Source organism: Rhyacophila brunnea, unplaced genomic scaffold (assembly GCF_057557595.1).
Source record: "Rhyacophila brunnea isolate RB1 unplaced genomic scaffold, BYU_Rbru_1.0 scaffold_2, whole genome shotgun sequence".
NCBI classification, from domain to species: Eukaryota; Metazoa; Arthropoda; class Insecta; order Trichoptera; family Rhyacophilidae; genus Rhyacophila; species Rhyacophila brunnea.
This window is the reverse complement of record NW_028232859.1, coordinates 2,557,798-2,580,108: the sequence shown is the minus strand read 5'-3', so window position 1 is coordinate 2,580,108 and position 22,311 is coordinate 2,557,798. Positions and strand designations below refer to the sequence as shown.

Genomic DNA, 22,311 nt, shown 5'->3' with positions numbered 1-22,311 from the left:
AGAACCTCCGTGATTGGTACGAGTGCAGCTCCACCGAACTGTTCCGGGTAGCAGACGACAAATATAAGATCGCCTTGATGGTGGCTGACCTCCGCTAGGGGATGGCACAATAAGAAGAAGTAGCTCGATACTTTTGTTGAGAATGTTATAAAAACGTTCTACGGCGTCATCAATGTGAGGTGTGCTAAGACATTGAGACCAGTTGACAGAAGATAAATAGTTATTAATGGATGCATAGTCGCCCCGTCTAAATGCGAGTGTTTGTTTTTGATTTAACTTAATTCCGGGAGTTAGCACAGTATAAGGAAGATCGATCTCGAGAGCTGGATGATATGTATCCTCTGAGACTAATGGGTCATTTGAGTGACGCACTATTACGTCAGTGTTTGACAAAATTAGGTCTAAGGTTCGATTTTGGATATTAGTTTGACCGTTATATTGGTTGAGTCCAGCTAGCGAAATACTGTCGACAACCAGAGATTCTGTAAAGTTATTTGTTGAGATGGCGAGAAATATTGTGAGTGAATATGTTTCGTCCAAGATAAAGAGGGTATATTAAAGTCACCGATGATGAGGAAGCGATCAGCAGGATATTCTACAGTCAGTCTGCAGACCGATTGAAAAAAAGATAGATAATTTTTGTGAGTGGTAAGAGGTCCCCCCTGGGATGTATACGCATGCGACATGAAGGTTGTAAGGAGTTCCGAGTGATTTGGAGGTAATAGTTACCCAAATGCATTCAATGTTCTCGGATTGCCAGGAACATTGACGAACAGCGTTGAAGGTACGCATGGTGCACAGAAAAACACCACCGCCCTTGGATTTTTCAGAGTTAGTGAAGCTACGGTCGCAGCGGAACACATCGTACCTATTGTCAGTGATTTCGGCATCAAAGATATTTGGTTGCAGCCAACTTTCAGTGACACCTATGATGTCATAGGCGTTACTCATAACGCTACTGGAAAATTCGTTAGTTTTCGAGCGAAGTCCACGTGTGTTTTGATAATATATAGTAAGATTAGGCATATTTTACGAAAGTCTTATTGAATGTGTTTAGGCCAAAAGTATAAGGGTATGCCATAAATAGTTTATTATTTTTATTTATTAACAAATTAGTGCCAGTAAATAAATGATTTAGATTCCGATGATAATTGTGTATGCTATAAGTATTACAGTGCTCAAAGTAGATTATCAAAAAGCATAGTACATAACGTAGGTGACTAATTGGATTATAAGTGTTCGATGTAAAGATAATAATTAGTGACACTAAGTTGCTTACGATAATATCTATAATGGTATATTTACTAAATGGGTAATAACATTGTTGTGTTAATATGTGTGTTATGTCAAACGTAATATGAAGAAAACAAAAAACATAAATGAATATTATAAGTGAAAAAAAAATCCACGTCCATAATATCGCCATTATCCTTGGCCAGTTTTTCTAGGTTCCCCTCCGAATTTATGAGGATAGCTGGAGACGTTTCCAGCTTCCTCACGAATATTTTCCCGTTTCTCACCCAAGTAAAACGGAACCCCAGGTCTTTCGTGATGACTTTGGTTTTGCTGAGGAGAGCCTTATTATATCTGACGCCTGCCACTGTCGAATGTTGCAGTTACCTCTAGAGGTGGGAAAACTGATCGATTTTGAAGACTAAGTATGCTTACAACCAGTAGAAAAAAATACTTAGTATCAAAACTTGTTCCAAAATACTTAACAAGTATTTGGAATACTATATAGAGCGTTTGGCGTGCGTATGCAACATAAGTCTCATACTAAACTGGAACTAAAACTTAACTCCATATTAGTATTTGAAATATCGGCTTCAATAGAATCGCTAAAAATACACTGAGCTGTTCTTTTCGAAATGTCTCATTTATTATAAAATTTGAAACACATTTTAAATTTATGAGTTGTTTTTACGTTATGTTATAATATTCTTGTTAATATAACATGAATAACACAGATTTTTTTTATTGTAAACTGTGTCACCTCAGTCACTCACCACATTTCCAAGGGAATAATATGCTGCTACAGAAAATTTATGACCTTTTGGTCATACATAAGATGATGTCATTCGCATGCATAGACTAATAAATTAAAATATAATAATTGTATTCGAGTGCTATCTCGCTCCCGTGCATTTAATGTCAATAGTATTGAAAGTCTACCAACTATCCAGCGACTCGCGATGATATCATCACAAGTATTTTTGAACAAGTTTATTGGGCCACACGTACTGAGTATGGGTAGTTTAATCCGATACTTGAGTACACAAACTGGTGACGGTATTTCCAACTCACCTCTAGTTACCTCAGAATCAAATGATGTATCCAACATAGTACTTTAGCATTGTGTCAGTTTAAATTTCATTCAAATATCATAATTGAATATATTATAACCGTTCGATTTAAGAATCAAATTACCTTTTCTTGGGCGGTGTTTCATCAACATTGATGTCATTGCTAAACATTTCCTGCTCCTCCAAAATGAGCCTCCCCAACCATTCACACCCACAGGCTCTGGCGGCTGCCTCAATATCAACAGCATGGTCTTCCACTCCACCCCCGCACAGTCTCCTGACTTCCAACAGTGTTTGGGCAGTATGACCACCACGTAGAGCACCCTGCATCGCATTACCGGCCGCCATCGCCGCAAACATACTCGCATCGTTATTCGAGTTCTTAATGTTGCCAGTTGTTTGTGATCTTTTTGAAGGTGACGGTTCCTTATCATCTTCAGATATGCCAGTTTGTGAGACGTGAGACATCAGTGACTTGAAAATCGTTACGAATAGTTCTTTCGAGAATGGCAAATCACGCTGAAACAATTCAAGGATGTTGAAGAAAATCTCTAGAAAATTACGCTAAAAATATGGATTACTATGCTTAAAAATGCTTAAAAAGCTACTAGTCATTCAGCAAGTCTAATTATATTGTAGCAAACTTCACACCTTTATGGCACTCAACTATCGAATACCGCAAAACTTTTAAAACTATTTTTAACTCACTCAATCAGTCGATTCCATAAATTATTAAACATACAGTTTAACATGAACACGTTTGACTTATACAGGATCTAAAGCATTCAAATTATAAAGGTATTAGAAACAAAGTTTTTATTAATTCTCCAACATTTGAGTTATTTATGTTGACAGCTGTTTTACGATATAAGCCCTAAAAATATTGTGATTTTCGCCAGACCCAGGATTCAGACTTGAAACCCACAACTTTATAAGCTGACACGTTATCACTCGGCCATCGCAGGCTAGTTATCATCAAAGTCGACTTGCTCCTTTCATAATAATTGCACACAAAATCATATGAAATTTTCGGATGCATCAGAGAATTGAATCCAGGATCTCGGGCAAGGTATAATATTTTACCAAACTAATTTAATCTAATCACAGCAGCTTGTTAAAGGCATACTTACCGTGGCGAGACCAAGCAGAGGGTTGAGTACATCATTCAGGGCGATCTGAATATCAGGGTACTCCCCATCACGGAATCTCTTCAGAATTTCCGGTTCCTTTTCAGCAAGACGCGCCCTACCTTCAAATTTCCGTTTGCTAACCGCTGCAAACCAAGATAATTGGACCGTGATATACCTTTATATATAAGCAGAATAACAAGGAAAATTGCCTTTGGATTAAAACTTTTAATAAAATTAATATAAAAAAAGGGTATGACAACCGAGTGTTTTATAATTTCATTAATAAATATGATTTATTCTGTATTTAGTTCATAAATCATTTTTTTTTATAAGTCTATCCTCCCCATTCGTTAAAGAAAATTCACTGAAAATGATCGATTACAGTACCTAGTATATTCTCACAAAATATTTTATTCTCTAAAAAAAATGAGTTTATGTTTTTATGGTTTTATGACATATTTTCTAAAAACAAGAATTCCCCTCCTCCCCCTATCCAACTCACAAATCACCACATTATTCATTACCAATCACTACATTACCCCCCTCCCCCCATCCTATTTATGCCATGATATCATATTATATGATTATATGGACCCCTTAAGAAAAATGTATACTTAATCTTGAATAAAAAAAAAACAAAAACTGACTAACATGATTTTTAAATACCTACTTATTACAACGTTTTTATTAGGTCGTATTCTTATTTGTCCGGTACAAATCTTGCAATCGATTTTTAACTAACTTCCTGACTAGCTAGACATTTGAAACTTTTAGAATATATCAGAACACGGTGCCAATGCATTTTTTAATACTTTCGCCATTTTTAAGTACAATTAAATTCATTTTCAGTTAATTGTTTTGTATGAAAAGTTATTTCGGAAGAAATCCGTAATCCAATCCACTATTATTGGTTGCTAGGGTCCTAACAACTAAATTATTAATATATACGTGCGTTACTATGTAAATCAATATGAGTGTCAAAATGACATTTCAGTATTATTTCTATCAAATACATTTTTTTTGATCATTTAAGCTAGCCAAGTCAAGTTTATATGATTCAACAGAAAATTTAAAAAGTTGTATATAAAAAGTTCTTTTTATCTTGTAATTATTTAAAAAAAATATTATTACCCTTTACCTATGATTAAGTATAAACAAAAACTATAAACATCATGATAACAATATTTAAAGCAAATGATGCAGCCATTGCCGTGGCCAAGGCATCGTTGTGAAAAATTTAGGAGCATCTCTCGCACTGACACAACAGAAGCATAATAATAACAATCCATAAAAGTTTATTAAAAGAAAAGTATTACCGATTCCTGAGAATTTGATGGCGCTCTGATTTTTGTTGCCGATGAATGTCTTCCGAAGCCTCCTCTCCAATGCCACAGCATCCACTCCGCCGACTGTATTTCTATTTCAGAAAATCATTCAACTAAACTCAGGAAGCTGGAGCAATGTGATGTAAGGATATAATTATGTACAAGATCATTATATTTTGATTACCACAAAAGATACTAATAAGCCGCAGTGCTGGAAGAAGACACATCTTCCTCCTCAACAACCTGTGACCAGCAAATTTATGGAATAGTCTGTTAAGACCTGCCGCCTCAGAGAATGAAAGCAATAATATGTTGGATGGCGATCTCCGTCGAGGTGGGAATAATCAAGAATAACAAAGTTACGAAATAATTACAGGGAACTTCCAACTTTCTCTACCTGATATTTAAATAAATTTGTAAATATAAGTGTAATAAGAATGTTCTATGGACATCGTTTCCAGTTCACTTTTCACACAACTGTATATTAAAAACAGGGGTTTTACCTCGGCAGGGGTTTGTAGGTTCTCCTGTGAATGAGCTGCGGCTCCATGGTGAAGAGTAAAGAGCTGTCAGAGGTCAGGCTAAAGCCCTCAGCCCCTGGCACCGGTCCCGACTGGAAGCGCGAGCTCGCTTGAGGAGCTATCGACACATCGTGGGGACGCCTGGAGGTGAGGGACAAATCAATGATTACCACGCAATTATCATCTAGTAATTTTATACCAATAAGGTAAAAATAATTACATTACATATTTTGTAATTTTGTTGATGGTCCAGAGCAAGGACTTGAACAGAGGGTTGGGCAAATTGCTAACAACTATTTCTCATAAAAAAACACTGAAACTGAAGACAACGCCCACTCTGTGGACTCATATGCTCCATGTAGGAACCTTTATATATACCTTGTTAGCATAATAAAATATGTAAACGAGAAGCAAAAGATATACATATTATTACATTAAGGTCATGCTTTGTCCGTTGGCAGTGAGTTGTGAGCATATAAATGGAAAATAAACACAATTACATCCAAGTGAATATTTTAGTTGTTACTTGAAAATGAAAGTGTGCTCCATCGATCCGCAGATGCTATCCAAAGTTGTGGTGAGTGCTTGCGAGTTGGGCAAAGTGGCACGGAGGCTGGAGGTGGCGGACTTGGCCAGGAGGGTCCTGGCGGCGCGCAGAGTGTGCGGCGAAGGTGCAGCCCCTGATTCCACTTGACGGGCGATGGTCGAAAAGGTCAGCTGTGTGTTCAGTGTCTCTGCAAAGAATGGCGCCAGGGACGAATTGCGGAAGCTTCTACTCGCCTTTAACCTAAAAATAAGCAATCATTCGAGACTATTTACAAACAAGTAGCCGTATTCACTCCCTAATGGACCATATTATGCAGAGAGGAAAAACAGCGAATGAAAACAATTAAACTGACGTATGTAAACACCTCTTCCTCGTTGTCACCCTCATGACTGCGGATCGTGGTCATTTTTGAATAAGTACTGAGGAGTTCTGGATCAGCTTTCTCCAACTTTCTCAATCATTAGGTCTTGTGGTGGATGCTGTCGGTTTTCTAATGAATTCCTTCACTCCTTCCTTTTACCAGGCGCATTGCGCAAAATAATTAATGGGCCATGGCGAAGTGTATCCAAATAATTGCACAATATCAGGAACACAGTGATCAGTCTCTCGCTAACGGATAGCTTGTGCAGCATCGAAGCATTAGTTCTTCATCACATCTCGAATACGTCAAGCATTTTCAGCATGGAAACATAAATAAAACTAAATAACTGGGCTGTGTTGATTTGGTATGGCGGAAATTGCCTTTAAAAGCCACCTGCTATGATTTTATATGAATGTGTGGATGTCACCACAGTAAATTCTATCAATAACAGATATGTTGAAGAAACTTTTCTGCCAGATGAAGCCTTCTGTGGGTTCCGTATCAAAATTAATGAAGCAAGTTCTAGTGTCATAAGTACCATTTTTCTATGGAAAATCAACTCCAAACAAACCCATTTAACTTTTCACAGTTTGTATGAAAATCAGTAAACCTGGGATAGTTTTTTTTGGTTCACTTTCATATATCAAATCTCCATCTCTATAGAAGGTTTTCGTTAGAGATGTTATGATTGGGTAAGAGATGAATCTACAAATAGCTTCTGAATTTGGAATTGATGTATTGAGTATGTTCCTGAATTCCGCACATGTGCTGATATTTTCAAGATATCTGGGCAAACTATGGGCCGCAAGCTTTAATCGTATTTCTGAAAAAAGTTTACCTTTTTCTACATTTTAATGTCTTTTTAAAAATAAAATTTTAATATACATGAATTGCACCATCAAGAAGATATGTGAAAATTTTACAACACTCATAACATCATAAAGATTCTGTTCGAAAAATGTTGGCTATTTTTGGATCAACCTACATAAATGTGAACAAACATTTTCAATTATGAATATCAATAAAAACTCTTTACGACCAAGCATCACCGATGAACATTACAAGCAGTTTTAAAAATCACAACTACAAAATTAACACCTGAAATTAAATAAATGTTGAAAAACGTAAAAAGGGTTCATTCTTCTCATTAAATTGTTGGTTATTAAAGAATCATTTATTTTTTTATGTTTAAATTCCTTTTTCATAATATTAAATAATGTAAAGTAATTTTATATTCCTAATGTGGTCCTTCATCCAAAAAAATTGTCCAGGCCTGATTTAGATGAACAATCACAAATATTTCAAACGCATATGTCATTTGCAGCAAAATAACAAAACAAAGACCTTAAACAAGCCACCATAATATTGCAACTTCAATTTGCTAACTTACAAAATATGAATTATTTTCTGGCTACAATTCAAATGAAATATTGGTGGCATGTCGATCTACTTTCTGAGATAGTTAAATGCATAGCATCTATAGTGTGGCCAAGCTGGGCACTAAATCTCAACAAACCGTCAATCAGCCAATCAGACAATAAAAGTATTTTTTTAAATCTCACTTGTATTCTGTGAAACTACACTCGTCCAGGGGGTTGTCGAAGAGCTTAGTTCTGGAGAAGTCAGGAGAAAGGTGACAAGCTGTCAAAACAATCCTGAGAACCCTCGACAGTGATATTCCATCTGTGTGAGAGAGCACCTCCAACGAAGCAGAGAGCCATCTGCAAACATACAATTATTTTTGTTTTAAGAATTTTTTCATAATTATAAGAGGGCATCAAAAAAATATTTAGGATAAGGTAATGATGTCACCAATTACCGTCCCCTATCCTAATACCGCCCCCCCATCTATCTCAGAAAGTATGAGTCGTCAACCTGCGGTGAACATTTTAACTTATGATAACACGTGGATTTACTCCCTTGCGAACAACATATCGAGCAACAGCGAGCGCACTAGTCGACAATTAAAATATTAAACAATTTGGCAATGAGTTTTTATCTTACGAGGGTGGGTCAATAATTCCTTAGAAAAAAGCATTAAAACAGTTTTTATTTTTGTATTTTTTTTTTATTTCTCAACATAATCTCCTTGGAGCTCAATACACTTGGTTAGACGTTTCTCAATTTTTTTTAAACCGTCAGAAAAATAAGTTTTCGGAAGGTCCTCAAAATAAGCATTTGTCCGATCGATGACTTCTTCATTTGAAAAAAAACGTTGTCCACTTAGCCATTTTTTTAAGTTTGGGAAAAGGAAAAAGTCACTGGGGGCTAAATCTGGTGAATACGGTGGGTGGTCGACCAATTCGAACTTCAATTCTTCAATTTTAGCCATTGATCGTAAACATGTGTGAACACGGGCATTGTCCTGATGAAAGAGGATTTTTTTCCTGTTTAAATGAGGCCGTTTTTCTTCAATTTCGTTTTTTAGCTGGTCCAATAAAGATGCATAATAATCCCCTGTTATTGTTTTTCCTTTTTCCAAATAGTCAACGAAAATAATTCCACGTGCATCCCAAAATACAGTAGCCATAACCTTACCAGCTGATTTTACGGTTTTCGCCTTCTTTGGACATGGTTCGCCTTTCGCAATCCACTGCTTTGACTGTTCTTTCGTCTCGGGAGTATAGTGGTGTATCCATGTTTCATCTACAGTCACAAAGCGACGAAAAAATTCATCCGCATTGCGTTGCATGAGCGACAACAGGGCTTTAGAGGCCACCACCCTATTGCGTTTATTGTCGACTGTGAGCAAACGCGGCACCCATCTTGCAGAAACTTTTTTCATGCCCAATTTGTCATGTAAAATAGAAATGACGCTACCTTTTGAGATCCCTGTAACCTCAATTATCTCACTCAACTTTAATCTTCGGTCACTTAACACCATATCGTGGATTTTATTGATCATTTCTGGTGTAGTCACCTCTACAGGACGTCCTGAGCGTGGTTCATCCTTTGTTGATGTACGACCACGTTTAAATTCATTTAACCAGTTATAAATAGTTGCAAGTAAAGGAGCAGATATGCCGTGAACTAAATCCAACTCATTTTTTATTTCCTTTGCTGTTAACCCTTTTATATTAAAATGTTTAATAACAGCTCTAAACTCAATTTTCTCCATTTTTGTAAACAAGCAAATTTTTTTTTAAATGTACGAAAATAAAAAACAACAACCCGACCAATCTGATTGAAACTTCGCAGCATACTGAATCGGTCCGCTGCATGAAAACAAACCGCTTACAGTACTAGTCGCGCCACCTGTCGGCTTTTCTAAGGACTTATTGACCCACCCTCGTACATACACATAAATGTATGTAGTTTGGTTTCTATGCAACGTTTTACAAATATTTTAATGCAATAATTGATCGATACTACATGAATTCAGAGCATTAAGTTTTACTCTGTATTATTTAAGCCATGTAAAAGATACCAGCTTCCAAATTGCGACAAGTGGTGATGCCAAATACCGCCCCCCTATGATGTCTATATAACGTTCCGGGGGGGGGGGGGGGGGTATTTAGAACTCATATTCACAAGTCATTCAAAATCGCCCACACTTATTTAATTGTAATACATAATGCATAATTTAAATGAACATTATTAAATAATTTATTTAACAATCCAACTTCCATTTAGGATTCCAAGTTTTTGTCGAAAAATGATATAAATTTTTTTGGGTCCAAATATCGCCCCCGTACCAGTACCATTTTTTATTATATCGATAAAATTATTTTTGTTTTAGTTTCTATGCTATTTTCTCTTAAATATAGTCATAATCATAACCGACAATATAAAGAATATAAATAAAATCAATTAAAATATCACTATATGCAAATAAGCTTGTGAAATGGCCAAAACAAACGGGGGCGGTATTTGGCGACTTTACCTTAACAGAAATTGCCTCAATTAAGGTCATTCAACGAGAAATGAGGTAAAATTCATTTACAATCGATGTCTTGATGTTACACTGTCAAATATAGACCTTCTTTGAATAGAGTTTTTTATATATATATTGTCTTGTGACTCTCGATTAACCCCTTCGATCGAAAATTAGAGAAATCGGTCGAAAGTGGGACTAAGCAGTTTCAAGGGCAATGAACATTTGAAGTATCCACAATCAAAAACAATCAGTTACTAGTGGAAGAGACCAAAATTAGTCTTCAAGAGACTAGAAAAAGAGTAACGTTTGACAGTAAACAAATAGAGACTAATAAAGTGAATAAAAATGTAATGTTTCTAAATCCACATGTAAAACATAGACAAATTGAAGAAAAGTAATGATTGTTTTTGTGTATTATGCAAATGTGGCTGAAGATCATATGGTATATATGATCATTATAAAATGGGTCGGGACTTGAAATACCTTCAGAACCCATGTCCCTCTAAGCGACCATGTGGCAGTTGAAGCTCTAATATGTGTACCTGTAAGTATTTTCTTTTATCATCATAGTTACCTGTCTTGTAGGTCCTTTGAATACTTGTCACACCAGAACTCGAATACCCTCGTCCGAATCTCTTGGTCTTCGTCATCGATCCCATTCAGCAGAGCCTTGCCGACAGCCGATCGTATATTTGCCTCCGAAATGTCACTCTCTGTCACGTCTACATCCATAGAACAACTGTCTTCGTGGATTCTTGTGCTCTCAAATTTTCGTTTTCTGTTTGTGTCGGCAGATGTCGACGGTCGGGCGGAGTCGTATATTCCACTTATGTCGTTTATGGATGAATTTTGGATATTTGATATATTCTTTGCCGGGACAACACTAGTGGATGCTGAAATAAAATCTTACTTTAAAGACAAAAAGTAAGTTTATACATACTGCATGTATGACCATAGTCATAATGGCACTTCTATAGATGTATAATTGTATTTTCACTGCTTTTGTATGTTTATATAATGTCCTCCTCTTTATAATAATGATTCATGTCATGTTGTGAACGTCTTAAACTTATAATTTGTAATGTCCACAATATGTTAAAAAAATTAATTGAATTGAAATTGAATAAGTCTCTATTTATTGTTATAACTGAATTAGTAATATTTATTATTTTGAATAAGTAATACATAATAACATGCATTGAATTAAATGAAATGTACGATTGGGGGAATAAATTAGATTTTAAATTTTAAATTGAATTTTGAATATTTCAGACGTAAATTGCGGGAAGTAAAAATATAAGACCAGGAAATAAATGTATTAAAATGAATAAGACTATCGAAACTACATGCAAATACAAAGATTGAATTTGTCACATTAGAGGTTTTAACAGTTCAACAACAATTTGTATTTTTACCAGTGGCGAGGGGTGGAGATAGGCTATAAAGAATCAACATAAATAGTGCACACTAAACCTTGTCAGTCATACTTATTTGTTTAATATATTGTAATGATGTACTATACAAATTGACTCAATGGAAAAAGGCCTCTCCTAGCTTCCTCCATTCGTTTCGGTCCCTAGTTCTTTACAATATAGGCATATTTAATTTTTCGACCATTTACATACTGTTAACAGACTTGGGCAGACTAGTTTGCACAGGCATGGTAGGTAGAGTCTGTCTTCTATAAGCTGGCGTGCCAGTTTCCCCCCCCCCCGTCTCGTTCCCTCCCATTGAAAACTTGCAACAGTTGAACGCGATGGCACAATACTTTCCGTGTGACGTGTACGCCAGTTTATAGAATACAGACTCTAGTTAGTACGAGGTATTTAATTTAATTTTAAGTCACACAATAAGTCAAAACTTGTGGCTCATATTATCAAGCATGTAATGAAAGAGTAAAGCAAATAAAAAGTATTGTAAAAGTACAAAAGTGCACTCACAATCATACCACTGCATCAATATTTCATAGACAATCCCTCGGCTCTCTTTATCTTTTGCGACAACGACACCGCAGAGCTCTTCCAAAAACGGCCGCACCCAACTCAAACCTAACCTTCCGACCGTTTTGTTTACGATGTGCAAAGCCGCCACGCGGTGCTCTCGGTCCTTTAAAAAATTCCGCAAGCCAAGATTCGACACTTCTCTCGCGAGGCATCCATCATCTAAACTGTCCAAACACATTAGAAACACCAACAGACAAGTGTTTTTAAGTTTGGATGGAAATTTGGGTATTATGTAGCATACTTCGGAAGCGATGCGATCGCAGAATACTTCCGGGCAGTATTTCTGTATGCAATAGACGCACGTCACGAATTTGTCAGGCTTAGTTTTAAACATTTGGCTTGTCATATCGGATGTGTCCTTCTTCAGTCTGTCAAATATAAACACGGCATCATCAATATCCTCGTCAAATTCTATATAAGTGGATTTATTAGACGAGAGATACCTGAGGGTCATTCCTAATACCTCAGCACTCGGTTTGTATACATCCCTCTCGTCGCTGGCAATACCGCTCACAATACATTTATTATATTCTACAAAAGCGGTGTTCGGCCACGGACAGTTATCAGTTATGAGGCACGCGGCCGACAGATGTATGCCGGCGCGTTTCAATTTGCCGCCGTTGCCTAGTTTCTTAAGAATAGCTTCATTGGGTATTTCGATTTTGGACGGCCACTTCTCCAAGATGGTTTTGAAGAGTTCCAGGCTGTACGTGAAGATCTGTGGTATTTGGGAGTTGGGATCAATGTGGTCGACGATCAGTTTGAGGATGGCGGTCGCCGAAGTTATTTCTTGAGGCGATGTCGGAACAATGTCATCGCTCCAGGACAAAAGCATCGTTATCTGCAACACAATATTACCAATGATAAACTTCTATGATCAATTTATCGGAGTTAACTGTCAATTATCGGTGGAAAGACATTATATTATATTAATTAAAATAAAATATAATAGGTATATAATTCATAATATTCAAATTTACTTAATGGATTCTGAAAATATAGGTAGCAATATAATTTTTATGCATAGACCCTTTGATGTTATGTAAAATTAACTATGTGACTATGAAAGTTATGCATAGATGATAAAACAGATAGCAAAAAAACTATTATGGCAACGTTGCTTTTCGCAATCAAATGTAGAATTATGATTTTCCATAGATTATTAAAGTATTTTTTGATTCAAAACTTATTTATGAATAAAAACTGGTGAATATAAATGAATATGTAGTAAACTAGGGGCAGCATGGTATATGAAAGTATGGTGAAGCCGGCAAGTATGGTGAAACAGGTTGGCAATCAATTTGCGGCAAAATTTCCACGTTAACATTATATTATATGGGTACGTTATAATGACCAAAGTAAATCCTTCGTGATGCCCTTCATTTTTTTTATCGCGTCGCCATTACTCGTGAATTATCGGCTGTTGTCGGCATGCTTTATTTAGTTGTATGAGGACGCCAAATCGTTGCCTATCTATACTTTTAATACATCTATGGTAGTAAAGTTTAAACAACTGTTTTATCAGTAGTTCATAGAATAAAATACAAGCACAGCGGATTTTTTTTATTCAAATGAAAATTTATTACGCTTGACGCATGTGTCCAATAGATGTAAATCCGGATTCGTTAGTTAGATTAATATAACAAGACATGTTTAATACTGCTAGTGTTTCGTGTTTGCATAGATAATTGGTACTCAAAACAATTTTGCTTTGTCGGAAACAAGTAAATGACATTAACTATATTTATTTGATTAATGTTTAGAATAATATTCATTATATGACAAGTGTCACATTGATTTCAATTTCGCCGTTAAGGGCATAATTCATTTAGCATTATGCACCATTTCATATTTATCCAAAAATCGGCTAACTAGTGCATAAGCTGACTTATTTAATTAAGTACTATACACACAGGTGTTAGAATATTATATTATATCAGTTTTTATGCCTTGATTACCATTAAATTGTTTGTAAAAACATGTCCTAAGCAGATAAAAGTCCTTATTGTTATTAAATTATGTGGAATAAATATTTTGTTTGGCAGACTTTGTCCACTTCTGATGATGTGGTTTCCGGATTCAAATCCCTTATCTGACAAATTCTCATGTTGTTTTTTCAGTTTGGACGTAGAAAGGCTGACATACTTTTCTCATAAAAATTTATGAAGAAACCTCTTCAGTAGGTGGCCTAGATTATAAAATTACTTATATTTTGTTTTATTTTACGAGGGTGGGTCAATAAGTCCTTAGAAAGTGGCGCGACTAGTACTGTAAGCGGTTTGTTTTCATGCAGCGGCACTACCGATTCAGTATGCTGCGATGTTTCAATCAGATTGGTCGGGTTGTTGTGTGTTTTTCGTACATTTAAAAAAAAAATTTGCTTGTGGAAAATGGAAAAATGGAAAATGGAGAAAATTGAGTTTAGAGCTGTTATTAAACATTTTAGGTGGGCAAAGGCTGACTATGGCCTCAATGATGTATACCGATGCCAATAGGTATACCTCTAAAAAATGTTGAGACGCCACTGTCCAAGAAAGTCAGCAAATCCTATCTCTAGCCTCCGCGTGGCGTCCCCCGGGCAATGCAGATAATGTGCTGTATAACGCAACATAATATCTGTAGCTAATAGAGAAGGGTGCAAGGCGAAACTCTGGCGCCTTAAAACGAGAGACCTTTGGCTACGGGAAGGATCACCCAGACAGAAAAACCACACACCAACCCGTCTGGACAGCGTGGTGTGTTATGTCCAAAACCTTCATATGAAAACAAAAACTTCTAGAACCCGGCCCTCATTCTCCGGAGGCCAACCTGATACTGATCACGGCAGCGATCAGCGAAGGAAGGCAGAGGGTGCTAAAAATCCCCGGAGACCCGGAAAAGGCTGCCAACAGATGACCATTGCTACATATAACGCAAGAACATTGTCCAGCGATGCCAAACTTGTAGAGTTTCAAGAAGAGCTCCGGAATATCCACTGGGATGTTGTCGGACTCAGCGAAGTAAGGCGTAAAGGTGAGAGTATTATTACTTTACAAAGCGGACATGTGCTGTACTCCAAAGGAACCGATGAAGGACGCACGAGCGGTGTTGGATTTGTTGTCAACAAAGCCTGGAGGGACCGCATAGTCGAGTTCAACTGCATTTCTGACAGGGTCGCAAGCGTGATACTTAAAATCAATGCTAGGTACCGCATTCAGATTTTGCAAGTATATGCTCCGACACAGAGCTATCCTGATGAAAAAGTGGAAGAGTTTTACGAGGAAATAACATCCTTGAAAAATAAAAGTAAATGCCACTTCAACATCATAATGGGAGATTTCAATGCACGTATTGGATCATACCAAAGAGATGACGTAGCGGTCGGACATTTCGGACATGGCTCAAGGGATGGTAGAGGGGACATGCTTGTGGAGTTTGCTGAAACCAACAATCTTCACATCATGAATTCCTTTTTTCAACATAAACCTACACGTAAATGGACGTGGAGAAGCCCGACAGGAAGGACCAGCGAAATCGATTACATCCTCACTGACAGAAAATATACATTTTTAAACTGTAAGGTGATCAATCAGTTTAACACCGGCAGTGATCACCGGATGGTGAGATGTAAGATAAGATTGAACGTCAAATCAGAAAGATCCAAACTGCAGAAGAAGTCAAATGCTCGCGTATACCTGCAGAACAATACTGAATTCCAAAATGAACTCAAAAATGCACTATCGGCTTTCTTAGATGAGAACGAAACCGTTTCCCTATCCAACGCGGAGGATATAACGAATATTATTCTACAATGTGCAGAAAAAACAGGCGTAAAAAGCTCAGAAGTTACACCTTCCACCAAGCTTTCGAAGGCAACATTGAATCTTATGGAGCAGAGAAGGAAAACCAAGAGCGATAGACAGGCGCAAAACGATATGGAGTTTTCATCACTTTGCAAAACCCTCCGAAGGAAGATTAGAGAAGACCTTCGTAAATTCAATGTAAACCTCATACAAGCAATTGTGAAAGCAGGCAGAAGTTTAAACAAAAACAAGCAATGCTTGTCGATAGGAAAACGTCAAATCACAGCACTAAAAGCAAAAGATGGTTCTATCGTCAGAAATTGGGAACACTTGTTAAGCCGAGTTGAAGAGTTCTACAGCGATCTCTACAGTGATGACACTGACAATACGACTATAGACTTAGATCTTCAGAGAAATGGAAATTCGGAAGACCATACTCCCGAAATTACATCCTGGGAAGTAACCCATGCTTTAAATTACATGAAAAGTGGGAAAGCCCCCGGGGAAGACGGTTTAACGATAGATATCCTCAAAAAAGCAGGAAAGGATGCAAATGAAGTACTTGCACAATTGTTCACAGCCTGCATATGCAAAGAGGATGTCCCAGAGGTATGGAAAAATGCCAGCATTGTCATTCTTCACAAAAAAGGTGACAGAGAAGACCTAGCAAATTATCGTCCAATAAGTCTACTCCCTATTCTCTACAAGACGTTCACAAAAATTCTCTCAAACCGTCTGCAAAATGTACTAGACGAGAACCAACCGAGAGAACAAGCCGGATTTAGAGGAGGATACAGCACTATGGACCATATCCAAGTCGTCAGAGAAATCATAGAGCGGTACCAGGAATACAAACTGCCACTATGCATGGGTTTTATAGACTATGAGAAGGCGTTTGATTCGATAAAGAAATGTTCAATACTCGACGCACTCAGAAAACAAGGAATCCCTGGACGCTATATAAATATTTTCAATAATATATACAGTAGCGCAACAGCATCTGTAAATCTCCATAAACCATCGCGCAGATTTCCTATCAGCAAAGGAGTCCGACAAGGTGATACAATCTCACCTAAACTATTTACAGCTACCCTTGAAGACTTATTCAGGCAACTTGACTGGAATGACAAAGGGATCCCCATAAATGGAGAATACCTGAGTCATCTGCGCTTTGCCGATGACATAGTAATTTTCTCGCAAGACTCAGAAGACCTCCAAAGCAGAATGCAGGAACTCGCTGAAGTAAGCAACAAAGTAGGTTTGAAAATAAATGTAACAAAGACGAAAGTCATGTTCAACTGCTTTGCAGGCCAAAAAGAGATCCTCATCAATGGCACTCAGCTCGAACAGGTGAAAAGCTACATCTATCTGGGACAACAAGTATCTATAGATGGATGTATATTTGATGAAATTGTTCGCAGAGTAAAGCTAGGCTGGAGTGCTTTTGGCCGCCTGAATAATGTCTTCAAAAGTGACCTTCCACTGTGCCTAAAGCGCAAAGTGTTCAACCAGTGTGTGCTTCCCGTGATGACATATGCGTGTGAAACATGGACCCTAAGTAAAAGAGAGATCCAGAAACTTAGAGTAGCACAACGTGGTATGGAGAGGTGCATGCTGGGCATAACGCGAAAGGACAAAAAGAGGAATGAGTGGATAAGGAAGCAGACAAGGGTTTGCGATGTAATAGAGTTTATTAAAAGCCTTAAATGGAGATGGGCTGGACACATAGCTCGAAGAAGAGACAATCGTTGGACAAATCTAGTCATCCAGTGGTATCCAAGAAGTACAAAACGTCCACAAGGTAGACCTAGAGGCCGCTGGATCGATGAAATGATAAAGTTCTGCGGAAGTACGTGGCAACGCAATGCACAGGACCGAGAGAAGTGGAAGCAACTTGAAGAGGCCTTCATCCAGCAGTGGATAGATTCAGGCTGATGATGATTAAACATTTTAATATAAAAGGGTTAACAGCAAAGGAAATAAAAAATGAGTTGGATTTAGTTCACGGCATATCTGCTCCTTCACTTGCAACTATTTATAACTGGTTAAATGAATTTAAACGTGGTCGTACATCAACAAAGGATGAACCACGCTCAGGACGTCCTGTAGAGGTGACTACACCAGAAATGATCAATAAAATCCACGATATGGTGTTAAGTGACCGAAGATTAAAGTTGAGTGAGATAATTGAGGTTACAGGGATCTCAAAAGGTAGCGTCATTTCTATTTTACATGACAAATTGGGCATGAAAAATATTTCTGCAAGATGGGTGCCGCGTTTGCTCACAGTCGACAATAAACGCAATAGGGTGGTGGCCTCTAAAGCCCTGTTGCCGCTCATGCAACGCAATCCGGATGAATTTTTTCATCGCTTTGTGACTGTAGATGAAACATGGATACACCACTATACTCCCGAGACGAAAGAACAGTCAAAGCAGTGGATTGCGAAGACAAACCATGTCCAAAGAAGGCAAAAACCGTAAAATCAGCTGGTAAGGTTATGGCTACTGTATTTTGGGATGCACGTGAAATTATTTTCGTTGACTATTTGGAAAAAGGAAAAACAATAACAGGGGATTATTATGCATCTTTATTGGACCAGCTAAAAAACGAAATTGAAGAAAAATGGCCTCATTTAAACAGGAAAAAAATCCTCTTTCATCAGGACAATGCCCGTGTTCACACATGTTTACGATCAATGGCTAAAATTGAAGAATTGAAGTTCGAATTGGTCGACCACCCACCGTATTCGCCAGATTTAGCCCCCCCAGTGACTTTTTCCTTTTCCCAAACTTAAAAAAATGGCTAAGTGGACAACGTTTTTTTTCAAATGAAGAAGTCATCGATCGGACAAATGCTTATTTTGAGGACCTTCCGAAAACTTATTTTTCTGACGGTTTAAAAAAATTGAGAAACATCTAACCAAGTGTATTGAGCTCCAAGGAGATTATGTTGAGAAATAAAAAAAAAATACAAAAATAAAAACTGTTTTAATGCTTTTTTCTAAGGAATTATTGACCCACCCTCGTATTTTAGCTGTGGTATTTATTACAAAGTCCATCATACCTACTAGAAATTTTTACTTTTACTTTTATATTATATAATATACATTATGTTCTATATATATATATATCTATATGCGTGTGAAACATGGACCCTAAGTAAAAGAGAGATCCAGAAACTTAGAGTAGCACAACGTGGTATGGACAGGTGCATGCTGGGCATAACGCGAAAGGACAAAAAGAGGAATGAGTGGATAAGGAAGCAGACAAAGGTTTGCGATGTAATAGAGTTTATTAAAAGCCTTAAATGGAGATGGGCTGGACACATAGTTCGAAGAAGAGACAATCGTTGGACAAATCTAGTCACCCAGTCGTATCCAAGAAGTACAAAACTTCCGCAACGTAGACCTAGAGGCCGCTGGATTGATGAAATGATAAAGTTCTGCGGAAGTACGTGGCAACGCAATGCACAGGACCGAGAGAAGTGGAAGCAGCTTGAAGAGGCCTTCATCCAGCAGTGGATAGATTCAGGCTGATGATGATGTTCTATATACCTTCTAACCGCGGCCGCGCATAAAACAATAATAATTTTCATACTTCTGTTATTACTTACGAGGTATGTGTCTAAATAGTTGACACCCAATTCAAAAGAGGTGCAGCGATCCGCGATCACCGACAGTACTGGCTCAAACAAACTCTTGCAGTATTTCTTGAATACATCCCGCACATTTTCCACCATCTGCAATAAATTATTATAATAATATACAGTCGAACCTCGTTAATAAGAACACGGATAATTCGAAATTCGCCGTAATTCGAAATTTTCGCGAAAAAAAATCCCTTCAATATTATTTTCATATAAAACCGTACCTTTAATTCGAATTTCGTATTTCGTAAAACATCATAAATTACTTATATTAAGAAGGTAATAAAAATAATCCTGACATTTTATGACCCATTAACACACACACGGAACCGGAAATTTAGTAGGCACATCTATGATCGTAAACAATATTGATGAAAATAAAAAAAATTATATTTTTTTAATTTTAATATTTTTCCCCCATATATTTCATAATTCGAATTTTTTTCGATTTTCGATCCCGTGGAATTCGTATTAACGGCCCACATGCTCAGCGTACGTCAAAATGGAGCTTTTATGCTATCTTCAAAGCATGATCCTGGACATTCCTTAAACGTTGTAGATAATCTATTTACATAATTTTGAAGCCTTATTATCCTTTATATTTATTTTAAACATTATTTGATGACTGCATAAAGTATTTTTATTATATAAAATAGTATTCTTTTAAACCTCTCGCTCTAATGTTTTAGAATATAGTCATATTTCAGTACGTCCATGTGAAGTGGTGTTAAGATTTTTATATTTATTAATTTTTAAAAGCATTTGTGTCACTGAGTTTCAAACCCCGCTATAACACTTTTTCATTATGTTGAGAAAATAAATAAAAACGTTTTGAACTAAAAAGGTTTTTGAATGTTTTAGTAGTGTTATAGCGGGATTTGATAGACACATTGATTTTGTTTCATAAATGACAGTTAATCGTAGCGGCTTTTGAAAGAGGCGATAAAATTTTCATGTATAGATTTTAATAACGAATCCAACGATATATATATCTTAATTATTTCAAAAAAGTGTTATAGCGGGTTTTGAAACTCAGCGACACATTTATAAAACCATTAGTAAAATTTATGTCGACATTATTATAGTGAAATATTTACAATAACAAATTATATTGATAATCTTTGTGATCCCAAATTTGACAAGAATTAGGCATTTTATTATTCAAAAAATGGGCAAGATTTACACATTTAAAGATAATTTTAAAGATACTGATTATAAGCTATGTCTTTGACCATTCAAATGTGATAAACACTCTACGAATAATGTTTGCTTTATATTAATTATTGACCTAAGAATAAGGTAGTATTTTTTTGAATTACGCCATTTCTATTGGCATTTCCCACAACATACAGCCGTAGCCATAAATTGACAAACGATAAATGAAGTAGCGAATTTTTTTTTTTTTAAAAACGGTACATGTTCAAACACGGGCGTTACTGAGGTGGACGATACCGGTTCTAATGTATTGATTAAAAGTGGAATAAGTACTACAAAAAAAATTGCGTTTTATTAAATTAAAACAACAATACAATGCAGTTCCACCATGAATTGACAGTTAACAAAATATAAGAAATTAACTAAACATTATTTCGAAATAGAAAACATCCGTGACAAATGTTCAATTACGTATTCTATAATAAAATTATTGATGACTGTACAAGCGTTGAATTGAAGAGGCTTTTCCTGCAACCGCATTTAATTGTACTTACTGAACTAGCCTTTTTGAGAACTTTAGTTAAAATTATCAATGCAGTGGAACCCCGATCTACCTTTCTCGCATAAATCGTTTTCCCGCACGGATCGTTCATTTTTGAAAGTCCCGCCAAACACACGTAAGAACAATGTTAAATAATCTCACATTAACCGTTCCCCGATTTATCGTTCTCCTCGATCTATTGTCTAAATATTATGGTCCCGTCACAAATATTATTCCGATTGACCGTTTTTGTTGAATATTTTTCATTTCGCTTTTGTAGAATTGTTTATGACATACAGACCTTTCAGTCGCGTCGCTTTGTTTGGTCGGTCGGCGCTCAAGCTTGCCATGCATCTCTTATCTCGAATTTTTATGTCGCAACTAAAATGCCCCTCATGAAGAAAACTAGAACTCTAGCTGAGAAACTGAAAATAATTCAAGACGTCGAAAAAAATCCAGGAGAAAAATGAGTTTTTTTTTATAAATCCCACATTTATCGTTTTTTTTTTGGGTCCCTTGAAAACTGCAGAATCGGGGTTCCACTGTATATTAAAACTTTGTAAAAATCAGCAGTTCTACAATATTATGATCAATACATATTTTTAAATGTCAACATAATAATAATGTAGATAGGTAGGTTTTTGCTAAAAAAATAATGTTTGGAAGAGATTTTCATAGCTATATTTGTAATATATTCATATTCATTCAATGTTCAAACACGCGCGTCAATATCATTTTACTCCCTACTTCAATTATAGTTTGTCAATTTATGGCTACGGCCGTATGTTGTAGCTTAACCACTGGGGAATGACAAAAGAAATGGCGTATTTCAAAAAAACACTACCTTATTCTTAGGTCAATAATTATTATAAAGCAATCATTATTCATAAGATGTTTATCACACTTGAATGGTCAAAGTATTAGCTTATAATAAGTATCTTTAGAATCATCTTCAAATGTGTTAATCTTGCCGATTTTTTGAATAATAAAATGCCTAATTCTTGTCAAATTTGGAATCACAGAGATTATCAATATAATTTTTTATCGTGAATATTTTACAAAAATTATCTCGTAATAAATTATATTAATGGTTTTTTAAATGCGTTTAAAAATTAATA

General features: G+C 36.4%; 1 protein-coding gene across 1 annotated transcript in view; it reads right to left on the bottom strand.

The window, feature by feature from the left end:
• LOC147071681 (DNA-dependent protein kinase catalytic subunit-like) overlaps nucleotides 1-22,311 on the bottom strand; it is a 98,701-nt gene that overhangs the window by 40,055 nt on the left and 36,335 nt on the right. The window contains exons 26-34 of the mRNA XM_085946496.1: nucleotides 19,465-19,590; nucleotides 12,005-12,908; nucleotides 10,639-10,957; nucleotides 7,750-7,908; nucleotides 5,806-6,066; nucleotides 5,262-5,420; nucleotides 4,750-4,850; nucleotides 3,434-3,576; nucleotides 2,428-2,822 (exon numbers count right to left, since the gene is read on the bottom strand). Coding sequence (XP_085802622.1) covers nucleotides 2,428-2,822; nucleotides 3,434-3,576; nucleotides 4,750-4,850; nucleotides 5,262-5,420; nucleotides 5,806-6,066; nucleotides 7,750-7,908; nucleotides 10,639-10,957; nucleotides 12,005-12,908; nucleotides 19,465-19,590 — 2,567 coding nt within the window. The remainder of the gene's footprint in view (nucleotides 1-2,427; nucleotides 2,823-3,433; nucleotides 3,577-4,749; nucleotides 4,851-5,261; nucleotides 5,421-5,805; nucleotides 6,067-7,749; nucleotides 7,909-10,638; nucleotides 10,958-12,004; nucleotides 12,909-19,464; nucleotides 19,591-22,311) is intronic.